Raw genomic sequence first — 18346 nt, forward strand, 5'->3', positions numbered from 1 at the left:
AATGGAAGGAGTATCAGACCACTGCAAATCTACCAAGACCTGGCCGTCCCTCTAAACTTTCAGCTCATACAAGGAGAAGACTGATCAGAGATGCAGCCAAGAGGCCCATGATCACTCTGGATGAACTGCAGAGATCTACAGCTGAGGTGGGAGACTCTGTCCATAGGACAACAATCAGTCGTATACTGCACAAATCTGGCCTTTATGGAAGAGTGGCAAGAAGAAAGCCATTTCTTAAAAATATCCATAAAAAGTGTCGTTTACAGTTTGCCACAAGCCACCTGGGAGACACACCAAACATGTGGAAGAAGGTGCTCTGGTCAGATGAAACCAAAATCAAACTTTTTGGCAACAATGCAAAACGTTATGTTTGGCGTAAAAGCAACACAGCTCATCACCCTGAACACACCATCCCCACTGTCAAACATGGTGGTGGCAGCATCATGGTTTGGGCCTGCTTTTCTTCAGCAGGGACAGGGAAGATGGTTAAAATTGATGGGAAGATGGATGGAGCCAAATACAGGACCATTCTGGAAGAAAACCTGATGGAGTCTGCAAAAGACCTGAGACTGGGACGGAGATTTGTCTTCCAACAAGACAATGATCCAAAACATAAAGCAAAATCTACAATGGAATGGTTCACAAATAAACATATCCAGGTGTTAGAATGGCCAAGTAAAAGTCCAGACCTGAATCCAATCGAGAATCTGTGGAAAGAACTGAAAACTGCTGTTCACAAATGCTCTCCATCCAACCTCACTGAGCTCGAGCTGTTTTGCAAGGAGGAATGGGCAAAAATTTCAGTCTCTCGATGTGCAAAACTGATAGAGACATACCCCAAGCGACTTACAGCTGTAATCGCAGCAAAAGGTGGCGCTACAAAGTATTAACTTAAGGGGGCTGAATAATTTTGCACGCCCAATTTTACAGTTTTTTATTTGTTAAAAAAGTTTGAAATATCCAATAAATTTCGTTCCACTTCATGATTGTGTCCCACTTGTTGTTGATTCTTCACAAAAAATTACAGTTTCATATCTTTATGTTTGAAGCCTGAAATGTGGCAAAAGGTCGCAAAGTTCAAGGGGGCCGAATACTTTCGCAAGGCACTGTGTATATATATATATATATATATATTGTAACACGATTCGCACGATTCGGGTTCGTGCCCCTTTAAAAATACGACCCAGCACACAGAAATGGATTTTCTTGCGCGGTTGCGCTAATTTTTTAATAAAGACAAAAATAAAACAAATACACAAAATAAACACCTAGCTCTGTACGAGCACTAACTTACACACGGGAACACCCTTCCTAACACGGGACAGCTAAGCTGTTTTCCCGACTTTCCAAAACCTCAAACTTAAACACACACTGGTTTGACACCGCACTTACTTTTTCTCTGGCTACTCGGAGACAGAGCACCTCTTCTGCCTCCTTCTACTCAGCAGCCTCGAGCAGACTGCCTGCTCTCCTTTTAAATCCCGCACCTGGACCTAATTTTTAATAACGTCCAGGTGCGGATGATAATTAACAATAAAACAATTAAACTAAACAATAAGCAAATCAATTAGCAAATTAAGTGAAACAATAAAGCAATACAAATCAAACAAAAAGGTGCATTTTCACAAGTTTTTCTTTGCAGGGAGGTTTTAACCCCCTCCCTGCCGTCTCTCACAACCCGCTATATTACAATATATATATATATATATATATTGTAATAAAGCTTCACCACTCGGGTACTTTGCCCCTTTAAAAATCAGACCCAACACACAGGAATGGAGGCTTTTAAAGAGCTTTTGCGCTATTTTTTTTTAATAATAACATAAACAAATTAAACAAAACAAAAACCTAGCTCTTTTCTTGAGCACTAACTAAAACACAGAACCGGAACCTAAACTATCTTAGAGGACGGCTGAGCCGTTTACATGCCAATTAAACAAAACACTCAAACAAAACAAAACCACACAGGTTTACCAGAGATCAAAAGGTTTACACTATCTTTTCCTTTTCATACGCTTGTGCACACTGTCAAGCGGGCTCTCCACACAGCAGCCCCAAACAGCCTGGCTGCTTTCTTTAAATACCCTGCACTTGGCTCTAATTTACAATGATAGCCAGGTACAGGGGATCATTACTAATCAAACAATTAACACAAATGAAAGTTAAACAATTAAACAAATGAAGGCTTTTCAGCTTGTGACCCTCTGGGAGATGTAGTCCTTTTCTCCCCAGGACTACACTTTCTCACTATATATATATATATATATATATATATATATATATATATATATATATATATATATATATATATATATATATTTATATTTTACAGTGCCTATAGAAAGTCTACACCCCCTTTCAATATGTTCACCTTTTGTTGCCTTATAGCCTGGAATTCAAATGCATTAAAATAGTTTTTTTTTCATTTATCTACACATCCTACCCCACAACTTCCAAGTGAAAAAAATATTCTAGAAATTTGTAGAAAATTAATTAAAAATAAAAACTGAAATAGCTTGGTTGGATAAGCTTATGTAAGATAAGCTTCAGATGTATTACTTTTAAGTTTTCAAATAGGAATATTATTACGTATAGATATGAGAAGACAGGCAACATCAAATATCTTCAATGGTAACTCAAGTTTTTTATTTTGTTTAATTGTATTGCATGTTCCCATGTGTGCTCGAACTGTTTAAGTAAGGTGGTGTGTGTATTGTTTTTTTTATAAATTATTTTACATTTTGACCACTTTTTAAAAAGCTGAATTTGCATTCCACTCGGCCTTCAAGATGCCTTTGCATGACTTTGATGAACCTGCTCAAACTACATTTCCCATCATCCTCCCGCTCACTATCTGAGATGTATTTACCAGTGAACAGGAGGATGATAAGAAATGTAGTTCTAATACATACATGAGAAGCCATCTTGGAGCTATCCTGGAAACAGAGCCAGAAAGGACTGCTATTTAACCCTTGGACTGCCATTGGTGATTTAAGTATAGCTTCTTAATACTTACTCTTGATTGCTGTTGGATGCCATATATATATATATATATATATAAACGGATTGGAAAAATAGCAACCTCTGATTAGTTAAACAGCATCACATGACCGTGCTGGAAAATGAAGCGCCTGTGGGAATCTGAAGCACTTTCACTGGACACCGCAGTCAGATTGGTACACAAGCTCTGGCTTGATCTTCAACTTAACCTGGCACGACTCGCACGACGTGGGTGCGAGAATGTCCGCCAACTGACAAAAACATATTTTGAGATCTGAAAGAATGAAAACGGACTTGAATATGTGTGCCTCGCATATAATGACGACAAAAACATAAAAAAAGCTGAACCTGACAGACCCCTGTTGTCCAGTGGGGAGCTGCTCCACCTCCTTACTCAGTTTCATTTGAAAATGTGCATAGACCAACTACAACATCCGCTTGTGCTCTGCCCTCTACTTCTGACCTTCAATTTATTTATTTATTTTTAAATTTAGTGGTCACCAATTATTTTTATAGTTTTCTCCCCAATTTAGTAATGTTCAATTATTTTTAGGCTCAGCTCATCGCTACCACCCCTGTGCTGACTTGAGAGCGGCGAAGACGAACACACGTTGTCCTGCGAAGCGTGTGCCATCAGCCGTCCACTTCTTTACACACTGCAGACTCACCGTGCAGCCACCTCAGAGCTACAGCGTTGGAGGACAATGCAGCTCTGGACAGCTTACAGGCAAGCCCGCAGGTGCCCGGCCAGATCACAGGGGTCGCTGGTGCGAGGTGAGCCGAGGACACCCTGACCAAACTTAGCCCTCTCTCCCCACGGGCAGCGCTTGGCCAATTGAGCGCCGCCCCCTGGGAGCTCCCTCGGTCGGCAAAGGAATAGCCTGGACTTGAACTCGCGACGTCCAGACTATAGGGCACATCCTGCACTCCACGTGGAGCACCTTTACTGGATGTGCCACTCAGGAGCCCTACTTCTGACCTTTAATGCAGAACTTTGCAATAAATGGAAATGTGCGGTTTATTTTTAACAAGTGAAACTTAAAACAAATTCTTGAATCCAAATTCAAAGTTATGTCCTTTGGGTATATAACACTGTGGATGTATACACAATAAAAGTTATTTTTCTGCATAACTCTGAAATAGCCATTTTATAAGCAGGATTAAACACTGATGAGCCATGCGGTTCCCATGCTTGGGTGGTTAAATGCCCTATGCTTCGCCTCGGGTCTAACCACCACCCAGACGTGTGTATATTTCATTGGAACTGCACGGCCCATCTGGGTTTATACGTTACATATATAAAATGTACAGGAAATTTTACCTACAACCAAACAAACCAAGGGAATATCAATATCTTATCTTTTTTTTGTTTGTGAGGCATGTTTTGGCTTTTGGAATCCTTGTGTTAATATGGGTAATCTGCATCATTTTTTGAACTGTTTTATACCATCTTTAGGCTAACAGCCTAGTCCATTTGGTTTAAAATCCCAATTAAAAGATGGCTAATCAAGGCGTTAAAATATATTTCTTATTCATTATTTATTACTGGTCCCTGTTTAATTGTGCAGAGAATCTTTTGTTTTTTAATTCAGGATATACAACTACGGCACCCTTGTACCTTTGCTGTCAGCCTGATTGTGATTAGAGGTTGAACTACAACACCTGAAGTAATTGGGTACCAGGATGCAGGAGCAACTTTTCATCTGTGGTGTTCTTTGAAATATAAACGTATAAAATACAAGCAAAGAGCCAAAACATCTTCAACAGATGGAAAGGAGAACCATTGATACTATTGATAGTGTTAATTAGAAGTAAGAACATTGTAAATTCAGTAAAATCTACTTTTTAATAACATAGATATAATCTTTTACCAGTATTGAATCAACCCTGTAAATGCCAATGTGTATGGGGGAGGGTGGTGTGCACTCCAAGTAAAAATAAAAACAAACAAAGAGAGGCACATTGGTGTAAAGGTTAAGCTAATTATGCCTTCTATATTAAAGAAGGTCTAAGATGAAAACAGTCTACCATGTTAGAGTTCACTTTACCATACTGGTGCAGTCTGTTTCTCTAAAGACATAAGAGCAAGAGTAAAGTGAAATCTTTGTATATGTGCATTACTCAAGGAATCTCAACTACAGATCTCAGGGTCAAAAAGGCACTTTGATGAATTGTGTTGGTTCATTCACCTCTGGGCAATAAAGTTGTAGTTAAATCCTGCTTAGGAATGAAACTCTGATGTATGGGTTAATTAATAGGGCACTGTGCTGCTGTTAGGTTAGAGACATAAACCATAAACCATATATATCATCTGCTTAGTGCAATTGCCACAGACAACCCTGCTATTGACCACTGGGCTCTGCCAGAGTTCTTGCACAGTTCCATTCATGAATGAATCTCCCCACCCCCTTTCTGTATTTGCTTGCAAGTAGAAACAGAACTAACATAAATCCAACCCAAAAAGGATTATTCTACCTTTAAGGAAGCGCAGTGGTACACTCAAATAATGTAATATGTCTAGTAGATATTACATTATTTGCAATGGGTATATTTCAATCAATCAATCAATCAATCAATCTTTATTTTATATAGTGCCTTTCATAGTGGACCACCATCACAAAGCGCTTTACAAGATGCAGTAACAAGAAAATCCATAATACTTTAAATACAGAGAAATGCATAATACATGATATACAGTAAAAAAACAAAACAAAAACCCCAAAACAAACAAACAAACAAAAAGAATGCATAATACATTAAATACAGTGGAAAGTGCATAATGCATGACAGTAGCATAATACATGAAATAGGAGCAGCAACACAGCAGCTAATAGCAGATGTCAGGCTTAACGAGCATTTGCTCCATTTTCTTGGTAATGATGTCGAACATTTTAAGAATTATTCACAATACGATTTGTTCAATGAGTTATTGTCATTTTTTTTTAACACATTCATGAGGGGAGGATTCCTTTATGCCTCTTATTATTTTTTCATAGAAACGTTTGCGCTAAGATTTATTGTAACACTGAACTCTAACCTTATCTCAGCACTGTGAACACAAGTGCAGCATGACTCATGCAGGCAAGGTAATCACCAGCAGTGATGCAGATCAACAGAAGGGCAAACCCCTCTGTGGTGGAATACCCTACTTGGACTCCGTGCACTCCTGGCGACTCCACAGCTCAGTCTTGGAATCGCCCCTGTATTTACCCAATCAGAGTCCTTGTGACAAATATACGCTGCCAGATCACCCAATCAGGGCAAACGTAATACTTAAAAGGACGCACCAATTGGGCTAAATTGATAAGAGCGCTTTATAGCTGCTCGAACAGCTCCATCTCTGGCAGGTGGTGTCAGCTTTTAAGAAGAGAAACAGCAATGTTTTAGGAAGAGGTAGTAACAGGAAAGCAACGTGTCGTGCTCCCTTTTTTTGGTGCCAATAATAAATGTGTAGTGTTTGCTAGAGCAGCTACGTGTGTTTTTTCAAGCGGCTTAAATTTTTGTTTGATTTGTTTTTCATAGTGCTGCATTAAGCCATCCTAGTAATATATTTCAGCTGCAATCGATGCCTGCAATGTGATGAAGAAAAAAAAAAGGACTGAAATATAAAATTATGTGTTGATACTTTATGGTACAGAATGAAAAACCCCGAATCATTTTAAAGCCAAGCTCTTTATTATATATATATATATATATATATATATATATATATATATATATATATATATATATATAAAATCATCAACTGACTGCCTTTGTTTTGTTTTTGTTTCGTACCGAGGAGCCTTGTCACGGTGAAGCACGTTTGACAGAAGACTGTATTTTGGGGAAAAAAAAAAAAAAAAAAAAGGAAGCAACTTTTAAACAGATACAAAACAGAGAGGCCTCTTCCTTAGGCCTGAATCAGGGTTGAAAAGGGGGCAAGTGGGGAAAGAAGTAAATTAGCCCAATGACAATAACCCCAAATAAAATGGGACAAACTAAGACTCGCAAGGAGAAACGAAGAAGATATATTTTATTAATAACCGCCGTTTGCGCATGTTTGAAGTCTTGCAGAACAAAAAGAAGTACTTTGTGCCTTTAACAGAAAACTGGCTATTTAAAAAAGGACTGCCTGTTTCTCAAGGCGTAATCTGATTTTTTTTTGTGTGCCATTGTCTCGTTATTTCTGTTTTTTATCTGGAAGATATTATTATTATTATTATTATTATTATTATTATTATTATTTTATTATTATTATTATTTTTAAAGGCTCATTTTTCCAATTGGATTTTGATTTGGATTAAGCTTTCAATTTAATTCGATGGAAGTATGTTATCAGCTACCGGTTTTGCCTCTGGACAGGCCGGTTCCCAAACATGTTCTCAGCCGGAGGGGAGCCATCAGCTTCAGTTCGAGCTCATCTCTATTTGGTTGTCCAGACCCCAGACAGCTGTCGCAGGTAAAAATCACTGTATCGATCTATTGTCTATTGCTTTTTAAACAAGGTACAGTTGAAGAAATCGCTCAAGGTATTGAACCCAATTTACCCAAATACAATTACTGCTGCTTTGTTTTTAGTCAACCGTTTACAACCACTTTTTATTTGTGTTGTTTACTTTTATAAATTGTACTTCATGCAGGGTAGAGGGGGAATAAAAGGATGTCCCTTCCTGTCACTTGAACAGCTGATGATGATTTCCCTGCCTGATTGCCCACTGTGTTAGAGTCACATAGTAGTATGCATGCCCGATTAAATAAATTGTTCCGATGCGTTTGGTTGTTTCAAAATTACAGAATGTTGGGGATTAGGAATATGCACGTGGTTTACTTTATTCTAAAGGATTTAATCTTGAAGTTTAAAAAACAAAAAAAATAATAATCGATTAATTCGAGTATCATAATTTAAGTCATGTATTATATGGAATTGTATTACTAATCTACCCAAAACGTTTAAATCAGTCAGTCAATCTGTGTGTGTATAGACGAAAATACCACGAAAAGAACAGCTGTTTCAGCATTGCATTTTAAACCGATTGTTTGAAAGTTCAATATTGTGGTTAGTTATTTTCAAATGTGTGTTTACTTTGTTTATATCATATTGAATTTAACTGAAACAGATGTCAGTAATCGATACACATGAACGTGTTCATCAATTAAAGCTGATTTGTGCAATGCATCTTTAAACTTTTATGTAAAAAAAAAAAAGTCTGCTTTGCTATTTTACAATATCGAATTTGTTCTTATAAAACTATATTTGAAGGGGGACTTATAGACTGTAAAGTGCACGTACTGTAGAACGCTGTATGTTAACGTAACAAATGATACTGGGTGCTCTATATTGTATGGCTTTCAATGAAAATCCATGCATCACTTCCATTACTCGTAGGTACTGGCACACACATTGTTATGGGCCTCCATAATGCTACCTGCCCTTATCTTTTTTTTAATTATTATTTTTTTTTAAATTAACTGTAAATCCATTCTGGGACAGTGAGAGATTTGCCAGGGCCCATCTCAAAGTACTGTAACTCGGTTAAAACAATGTACAGCAAGTTTAGAGTGAATGTGCTACTTCTCAGTTAGAAGGAAAAAATGACTTTTGTATTTGACCCCTAAAGTGCAAATCATTTTCAGGAGTAGCCATAGTTCATAAGCTGGGTTCTTTTTTGAGTTTCAGGTCAAATCTGTTTAATGGTTGGGTGCTGGGTGAAAATGGTGTCCATTTACATTACATTTAGCACAGGTAGCTTGACAGTACAGATATTCATTCTATCTCGCAAGTACAGTGGTTCCCCAAAATGTTATCAGTTTTCTAGGAATGAAGACAACTTTGCTTCTCCAGTGGAGATTGCCAGCAGCTGGGATGGCATTCATTGTGATGCCAGTCTTGGCAATCATCATTACACAATAGTAGGCTTTGTTTTCCTTTTTTGTAAACCTTGTTCAATTCGTGGCTGCTTATTTAAGGTGCATATATGTGTTATTTGTTGAAAACAAAAGATGTTTGATTTTACTGGACCGTAGGAGCAAGGGCAGCTTAGCTCAGGATCTGACAATGCAGATATTACTGTACTAAAAATGTTTTGAACACCTTGCTAAAATGCAATGATTTTGAGGTGAATTTATTTTTTACAGAAAATGGGCTGGGTTGAATGGCCTTGTAGATAGAGAGAAAGAAAGTACTTTGTACTTTGCTGGTACCTCTATGGTATGATGCATCCTTTACTGTTGTTTTCATAACATTGTGTGTGTATTTGTTCTGTTATGACTTCAAGGCATTCCATAGTCAGGGCAAAACAACGAAAGGCCTTTAGATCACCCTTTGTACAGTAAGCAAGCTTCAATGAGCCTGCGTCATGGGAGCGCTGAGGGTGGACTGTACAGAACAGTACAGAAATAGTAGCTCAGAAAAATGAGCAAGACCCCTGCCCCCCGCCCCCCAAAAAATAAATAAATAAATACTGGATGCCAGTGTAATCAAAAAAAAAAAAAAAAAAATAGGAAATCATTGTGGAAGGTGATGACATAGCAGACTGAGACTGAATGGGTGGTTGTCCAAACATTCCGTCAATCTCAATTTATGTCAATCCATAAATTTAATTTATTGAAATGCCTTATTCATATTCACCCAGTTGTATTTTATCTTTTTTTTTAATTGTTTTAAGTGGAGTGCGTTACATTGGTGAAATCAAATATAATTTAGTTTTTAACCAATGCAGAGAAGCCAGCAATTTGTTTTCTGTCTTACGTAATTTTTTTTTTATACTATATATATTGCATCAGCCGTTTAATGGGGATATTGAGGCTGATTTTCTGAATACCTTTCGTGAAAACTCTGTCGTTTTTAAATTCCACCAACACTTTGTTTTCAGATCATCCCAGCAGCTCCCCTGCCCATTAACTTGTAGCAGGCTTATCCCAAGGAAGGTGGTCATCAGTTTGGCTGCTGGTCCTACCTGCTGGAACCTTGTTTTAATTGAAATGTTTACTGTCAATGTGATTGGTTGGTGCTCCACAGGCTTGATAATATTGTATGCGGTTAAAATAAAATAAGGTCTATCTGCTGGGGTGTTTTAATTTCCAAAAACCAAAAAGATGGTCAGGCAGCTACATGACTATTGTAAAACGTGACAAAGCCTATTCATGATCTGATATTGTCTTGTTCTCCAAACTGCACTCATTAAGGGTCTGCTCAAAGATCCTATGGCACGACTTTGAAGGACATTTTGTTGCCATGCGACTAGACATTGGAATTCTTATCCAAAAATAAACAATCACTGTTTTCTTAAAATGTTTAAAACAACACAGTTATTAAGTTCCCTTATAAAGCAGAACGTTTTTAGACTAATTGTATGCCTGCCTGCTAATAACATCAGCACCTTTCATCAACAAACCATATTGAGAGCTGTCAAAATAATTAGGTAGGTCTTTTATTTTTGTTACTATGTTAAAATTATTACGGGATATTAATATGAACCATTTACATGCAGCAGTGTATGTGATGAGTTCTCAAAAAATGCCTGCCAGCGTAGTGCTGAAACTGCCAACTCTTTTATTGTATTGTTTTGAAAATCATGACCATTGTAACCCTAGCTGGAATGGTATTGTGATTACTGTACTTGTGATCACTGTGTGTACTGTACTTCCCATCTTGTTTTATATATCACAATGATGGTTTAGCATATGCTGAGAGAATCACAAGTGTACACTTACTGGGGTACAGAAATACTTAGAACTCGGGTCATTCCATGACAAATCATCCAAAAAATGTTGGATTTAACACCCTGCCAAACTTGGTGCTTAGGTTTGTTTAAGGCAAAAAAAAACCCCAAACGTTAACTTTTTTTTTTTTCAGTCTGTTTGGGTCAAGAGGTCAAAATGTGGTCAATTTTGCACCCTCAACTCCAGCTCTATTCATTATTTACTGTAGGGCTCAAATATGTACTTTTGAGAGAAACACATGTTATTTTAAAAGCAAGACATCTGGTAATAAGCTTGGTTAAATAAATCTCTGTTTGTAGCCATGCTTTCAGATAGTGTTGTACTTTCTTGGTCATTTCACCTAGAAGATGAAGTTGTCCCCACCCCTTTTTTTTACTTTTGATTCCTGTATATATGCAGATACATATTGGATTGGAATGATTGAAAACCTCTCTAAAGAATTGAGGCTTTTATGTCAAACTTATACACCCAGTGGGGAAATTACAGCAGTATCTACTGGTTAGAGAAGGATCTCAAATGCTGGATACCTCTTGAGAACATATTATGCAGTGTTCAATGCCCCAAACTCACTTCACCTTCCAGGCTAGAACTTGTAGGTTTTAAATCCAGCATTTCAAAAAGGCTGAGAGAAATGCATCATTGACAAGTGTGACTACTGTTCCAGCTCATTCTTTTTTTCCGATTTCTCTGGAAACAAAAAAAATGATCTTTCTGTAACTTTGTGCATGCAAAACAGAGATTTGACATCCCCCCTGCCGTTTCACTGCATACAGTAGAAATTACTCTGAGCTTCATTCTGCAGATGACAGCTGAATGACCCAGAGGGGGGAGTGTGAAGTGAAATTTTGCAAATTCATAATCCCTTACTGACGTCATTGCAGTGTGATCCATCTTGATACAGAAGCTGTTCATTGTTCAGTGATATGTATGGTGAAAGGTCTGGTGCTTGATGGATGAGGCTTCTCTGGCCTGTATTGAAAGTCCCTGAAGGTTTGTATTCGGCTTGTACACTTCTGTTTGAGTTTACACTTGAGAGTTAAAGCTGAGGCATTTCTGTGATGCAAAGATGTTTGTCTGTTTGCAGTCTTAGGTTTCATGCATGGTTTAAGTATTTTTACTGTAAAAAACATTGTATAAGTCGATTTTTCTAGCCATTTTTGCGGGGCCCTTAAAAGGGGGAGCGACTAATACACCGGTGCGACGTATGCGCTGGTGTGTCTAATATTAATATTAGGGCAGCAGTGTGGAGTAGTGGTTAGGGCTGTGGACTCTTGACTGGAGGGTCGTGGGTTCAATCCCAGGTGGGGGACACTGCTGCGGTACCCTTGAGCAAGGTACTTTACCTAGATTGCTCCAGTAAAAACCCAACTGCATAAATGGGTAATTGTATGTAAAAATAATGTGGTATCTTGTAAGTCTGCTAAGAAATAAATCATAATAATAATAATAATTAAACTACTGTACCCGTGCCACAATGAATAACTACAGCCACGGTTATGTCTCACACAAATAAAACTGTCAACAACTCGATTTATTTGTTCAGGATCTATGACATTCAGGTCATGTTGCTAGGTAGAAACACAAAAGCTTTCAGACTCTTGACTGATGTTTATATTATGAAGTAGTTTTATGCAACGTGTAAAAATGTTTCCACTGCTCCCTAAATCTTCTTTTTAAAAAAAAAAAAAAAAAAAAAAAAAAGCAAGCAGCGAAGGTCTCAGTATCCCATATAGCACTGGGCACGTCCCTGGTACAGTGACTCGGAATCTGTATCGGATTATCTTACCTGTTGACTCTGAACCAAGAATTTGGACAAGTAAAACACATGCTCAAAAATCATGGTTTTAAGACCATGGATGAGGCCTGCAGGGTTTTTATTGAGAACTATTCCGACATATTTCCTGCTTTCGCAAAACGCAGCAATTGCAATTACGATACCTGTATCTTGTGTACCAGCAGAACAGAGTGCAGACCAGCAAACCGCAAACGTTTACGTGAGGATCATCGAAAACATGACAATTTCAATGGAAGCTCCTGAGAATTATTAAGACTTTGACTTGGAAAGAGCACAAGTAATTTTTTGACTTGGGTGCTAAAAGGAAAATTTAAAGAACTTTTAAACAGCAAAACTGTAAATAGTTATGATGTTGACAGCTACCCGCAGAGACATTGGTACATGTTCTACAACAGTGATTGTTACGTTGTGAATGGGGATTTTCAAAAGAAAACATTTCATGGTAAGCTTGTCTTTGTCTATTTCCACTACCATTATACTGTGTACTGTTTTGCATGTTAACGTCTTTTAATCTGAAATAGTTACATTGGAAAATAATATAACTGTGCAATATGCAGATGTTCTGGTTGAAAATGCACATTTTGAGGTGGTATGCTTTTTACAAATGCACATTTTTAAAGGCTAGCACTACCTCTGCCGCATCATTTATTTTAAATTTTTTTTTTTTTTCATTCCTTGCCATTGCCGTTTCTTCACAGTAAACAGTGGCCATAGATACGTTTTCACAAAGTAATAACATGAGGTTTACTTGTGCATTATTGTAGCTGAACAAAACCAAACAAAAACTGAAATTTAACTTTAAACACTTCAAATAAAAAATAAAAAAAATATGGAAATGGCATTGTAAACGAAGGGGGAAAAGACTCACCGTTTTGGTTCTTGTTTATTACATTCCACGCAAGTCACAACAAAAAATATATAATATGTACAATCTATATAAAAATCACTACACAGCATTTACAGCAAGTTGGTCACTGTTTAAGCAAGGCATTTCAGAATGACGTCCTTGCCTTTTTTCTGTCGTGAGATTCGCATTCGCGCTAAAGCAGCACAACACTTTTTTGTCCCAGATAGCTTTCCATAGAAAGCACTATGCTTGCACACGCATAATCTGGTTTGTTTACTCTTAAATAGAGGCTCAAGAGCTGCTGTGTTGATCCTGTGTTTTTTCATTAATCTTGCATATCACACTGACCTATTTTTCATTTGCCATGTTTGAAACTGAAGCGCAACTTCTGGTGAGGTGGTAAATAAGTGCAAGGTATTTTTGTCATTCCTAATGAATACGAACATCCGATTTTTCTATCCGGATACATGTAAAAAAATGTTTGTTTGAATATTCGGATACTTGTCCCAGCACTATGCTATAACAATGCAGGTGACTTTGAGACTGGATAAAGTAGGACAGTAAGAAAAAAATAAAATAAAATGCTACTCAACAGGTTTGAAATTGCGCGTTGTTGACTGGAAACGAAACAAAGACGAACTTAAATGGCCATACTTAAATAGATACTGTAACTTGTTCTACATGTCAGTGCAGTGCAGTGGTAGACTTGTAAAGTATGTGTATGGTTATGGTTCTGATTAACAAAACAAAATGAATGTGTTTGTACAGCTGGAAATTGAATGCAATTGTACTGCACTGTATGCAACACTAAAATGTTTTGTTTACTGGTTATTAGATGGTGCACTGTTTAGTTTGTATTTTATTTATTTATTGCTTTTTTAATTGATGAAGCAACGTTGTTTCATACTTTTTCTTTTAAATTTGAATTAATACAACACATTTGTACAAGCCAATGCAGCGGGAACAATTGTCTAAGTATAGTTTGGAAAGAAATGTTCAATAAAGCAAAGAATATATTTTCTTGAACTTGTTTGGGTACTTGATAAGGTAAAATACCGGTAGTTTAATACAGATGTGATGAGCGATGTATAACTTGACTCAAAAAGCGGGGAGCGACCTTTTACGCCAGTGCGACCTATAAAACGATTTTTACGGTAAGTGTTTTTTGTTTTTGTTTTTTTTCTCCACGGATGTGGTCTGTTTGTTTAGAATTTGTGGCTACTTCCTGTTGACTGATAGTGGTGTTTTTTATTTTAATGTATTTAATTGCAGGTCATACAGATCTAAACACCTACTGGGTTGAACATCCGATTATAAGTAGCTACAGTACCTGTTTGTTATTCAAATACTGTACATCTGTTACAGCCAGTTAACTCATACAATGCATGATCCACACAGCAAAGATTAAAAAAAAAAAAACCCAAAAAACTGCTACCTGCAGACCACATTCAGGATCCATACACACTGGGTAAAGCTCCTGCTGAAATCAGTTACAGCTTTAACGCCACAGTGTTACAGGTACTTCCTCCGCTGGGTTTTAAGCTAATGGAAGTAGAACGCGGAGTACACAATGGGCATTGAGTGCCATAGTGCACATCAGCATTGTGCCATCCAGTAAAACATTACTGCTTGAACTGTGGTAGATGGTGATTATTCTAGTAATACAGTTTTTAATCTACTGTATATGACAACTGCTAATGTTCAATCACCCTAGCTGCATTCAAAAAATACATGACAGAATGAAGTGGTAAAAGACCACCTACTATATACTATATACTGTAAGTCAAAGCAAAGAATAAATGTAGCTCAGTTGTATTGTTGTCCTTTCTCTTAATTATTTGTGTGCCACAATAGTGCTGCTCAAGTTTATCGGATCTTGTCTGATCAAACTGTCTGCATCAGATCTTCTTCAGTTTACAAATATTTCTAAGCTTCTACAGTAACTGCACAGTAAACTAAACAGTACAGTTTACATTTGGACAATTTATGGGTCTGATTTGTGTTCTGCTTGCACCAGTGCAAGGTTTGCCTCCATTTATTAGACAAAAACGGTGTTATACAGTAAAACTATTAACCACTGGCAGTGTTAATGTAACTGCAGGATATACTAAGTGTGTACTTTAGTTAGGGTAACTCGTATACATTGCTAGAACAATTAGCAAGCAATGCAGAATGTGCTACAATAAACTGTTCATGTAACAACAAAGCAAAATAATAATGTACTCAATACATTTAATATGTGTGTGAAGTTTAAATGTTTAGTAAATGGCAAAACATTTGTTGCTAGGGGTGCTACATGGGTTCACAGGGCTCTAAATTGGCAACAAAAAGGGCAAGGCCAAAATGGCCACTAAACTTATGTCAAGTCCAAAGTGTAGGATGTTGTGTAATTTTGCTTAGGATTCATATCTAAAGCTAATTATCAGATACAGAAAGAAACAACACTGTTTAACTTAATTATAACTATTAATTTATTCATAAAATGCAGGGTTTTTTTTGGCAATATCTGTCTGTGTACATTTGTAATTGTATGAACTGTCCTGTGTGGCTGCTGGAATGAGGGTGACTTTTATTCTCCCCGAGGGTCAGTTTATTTTGGCAAACCGCTCTATAATTTCACTGTTCTCAAGAACACAGCAATCATCATGAGACCGCACAGAGAGCAATTCAACACTTGGCAGATAGGGTATAGATATGCATTGAGAGGCAGCAAGATCCCTGACCAGGAAATTTAAACTTCTCCACCGGCAATGTAGCCAATTGCATTGCTGCTGGGCGGACTGCTGGTCGGCAACCAACAGCCTAGATTCAAGCCTGCAAGGATGTGCAGTAGCTCCCTGCGCTGAAGGCACTGGCTTTTACCGCTACGCCATGGGACCATTTTTTTTTATTTTAATAGCATATGTTCTACACAGTTTAACATAAGCTAAACTCGGAAATATCGTTCCTGTGTGTAACATACAAAATGCCGTGACACTGTGTGTGTGCATTTAAGGATTAACTGAAAAAACATAAACTTATCTTTTATCATAAGATGGACAAATGCAATCATGTAATACAATGTAGAAAAGTATTTCCTACTGTTTTGGTTTTGTTGTGGTACAAATAGGGAAATTACAATAAGGGGATCAATCAATCAATCAATCAATCAATCGATCAATCAATATTTTGTATATAGCACCTTTCATAGTGGACCACCATCACAAAGTGCTTAATGGCAATTGAACCATATTCAAGTTAGTTGCAGTAAGTGAAAGAGAGCCTCTTGTAAGTATCTTAAACATTTCTGACCTGAACAAAATGATCATGTTTTGCGTTTTTTTTTTTTTTTTTTTTAAATTACTACTATGCAGGACAGCCACTATAAGATCATTAACTTTACTAAAAATGTGCACGGATTAATCTACCGATTTTTTTTTTTTTATTATTTTATTTTAATTTACTGATTTAATCAACTAACGCCCATAAATGAACAGATCAAAATGTTTTATTGAGTGACAGCCTTAGTTTAAATGTAATGTTACTGTACAGTAGCCAGGTATATGATGGCTAGAAAAAAAAAGCTTGCATTAAAGTAAGTGTCTCTTTTTATAATTGCAAGTTAAACATAACACAAAGTACAGTACTTCTGTTAATACTTGCTGGAAAAATCTGAAAGCTTACGCTGTTAAAGGCTCTCCAGTCTGCCTTGGTCCATAGGCTGCACAAGAGACGTTGCATTTGGAGCCAGAAACAAACAGAAGATTTGATTGGCCCATGAGGTAAGTGAATTGTCATTGGGGTGGGCAGGTACATTGTCCATCAGTAAGACAGCTTTTGATGGGATGTTTTCATTTTGATGATCCTTTTATGCCTTGTACAAACTTGTGGTGAAAGCAATTCCGAAACTGCACACCATTGTTCTGTGACTTGTAGCTAACTGGTGAGGCACCCATGCTAGCACTCTTAAACACACTTGGGTCATTTGCCTTGTTAATGACTGTTAATGGGAGCTTGTGTGTGAAGGACAGTTGGACATTCTTTGTTTTGTTTGTAGCCAGATGCAGATCTCTCTGTTCTGGAAGCTAGTGTTTTAGATGGTAACATCTTTCAGTACAAACTGGTCTCATCACAACAGTAAACTTCCTCTGGTGACAAGCTGTGCTCCGCGAGACTATCTTGGCTTTTTGCAAAAGTCCACAATCACTCTTGTATCAACTTTTTTCCCCCAATTTTGTATTGTAAGCAGCAAAACATTCTTCCCATCCCAACTGGGACATGAAAGGAAGCAGATGACAGTTAGTCTGTATTTTTACAGTTGCTGGCTAATTTCGGCTTGTTAATTTGTTTTTAAAACAGTTGATTGAGTACAGTAGCCTTTGTTTGTTAGTTGACACCGGAAACACAGCAGGGTCTTGTTTCTGTACAGATCCATATAAGTTATAACAATACCTGTAAGATGTATTGGACCTTGCTGTGCTGTTTCCTATCATCCCTATCACTTGAAATAACTTTCAATAGTTTTCAGCATTACAAACTAATTCTGGCAACTCTGATCTATCCCAAAACTTGGCTGAATGTTTACTTTTTTGGCTGCAGTTCTGGAATTAGTGTGTTTATTCTTTTTGGTCAAGCAGAACCCCAACTTTTACATGTCCTGAAATTACTTGAACCAGTAGGGTCTGGAAGACACTTTGGTCTACAGTTTTCTTATTTTTTTTATTGTATACTTGTAACGGAAGCAACTGGAGCAAGACTGTAACTGTATTCAGATAACTGACTATTCATTTATGTTTATTCCCGACCTGAGCCAGATTGTGCAACTGACAATTTATAGCCTGAGGAAGTAAGCCCAAAAAGAATCAAAACAAGAATGTCTAATGGAAATAAAATCTGACGACGCCCTTCACATTGACCTGTGACCTAATAATGGGGGTCACATTACTTTTTTCAGTTTCTTTGGTACACAGTTATTTTCTTAAATGATACACAGCTGTATTTAATTTCTCAATTTGGTGAAA

General features: G+C 37.3%; 1 protein-coding gene across 3 annotated transcripts in view; it reads left to right on the plus strand.

Moving 5' to 3' along the window:
* Positions 1–6720: 6720 nt before the first annotated feature.
* LOC117395001 (high affinity cAMP-specific 3',5'-cyclic phosphodiesterase 7A-like) overlaps positions 6721–18346 on the plus strand; it is a 45096-nt gene continuing 33470 nt past the window's right edge. For all 3 annotated transcript variants that reach the window (XM_033993817.3, XM_033993819.3, XM_033993823.3), the window contains exon 1: positions 6721–7441. In XM_033993817.3, coding sequence (XP_033849708.3) covers positions 7304–7441 — 138 coding nt within the window. In that variant the 5' untranslated portion in view covers positions 6721–7303. The remainder of the gene's footprint in view (positions 7442–18346) is intronic.

Source organism: Acipenser ruthenus, chromosome 3 (genome assembly GCF_902713425.1).
Source record: "Acipenser ruthenus chromosome 3, fAciRut3.2 maternal haplotype, whole genome shotgun sequence".
NCBI lineage: Eukaryota > Metazoa > Chordata > Actinopteri > Acipenseriformes > Acipenseridae > Acipenser > Acipenser ruthenus.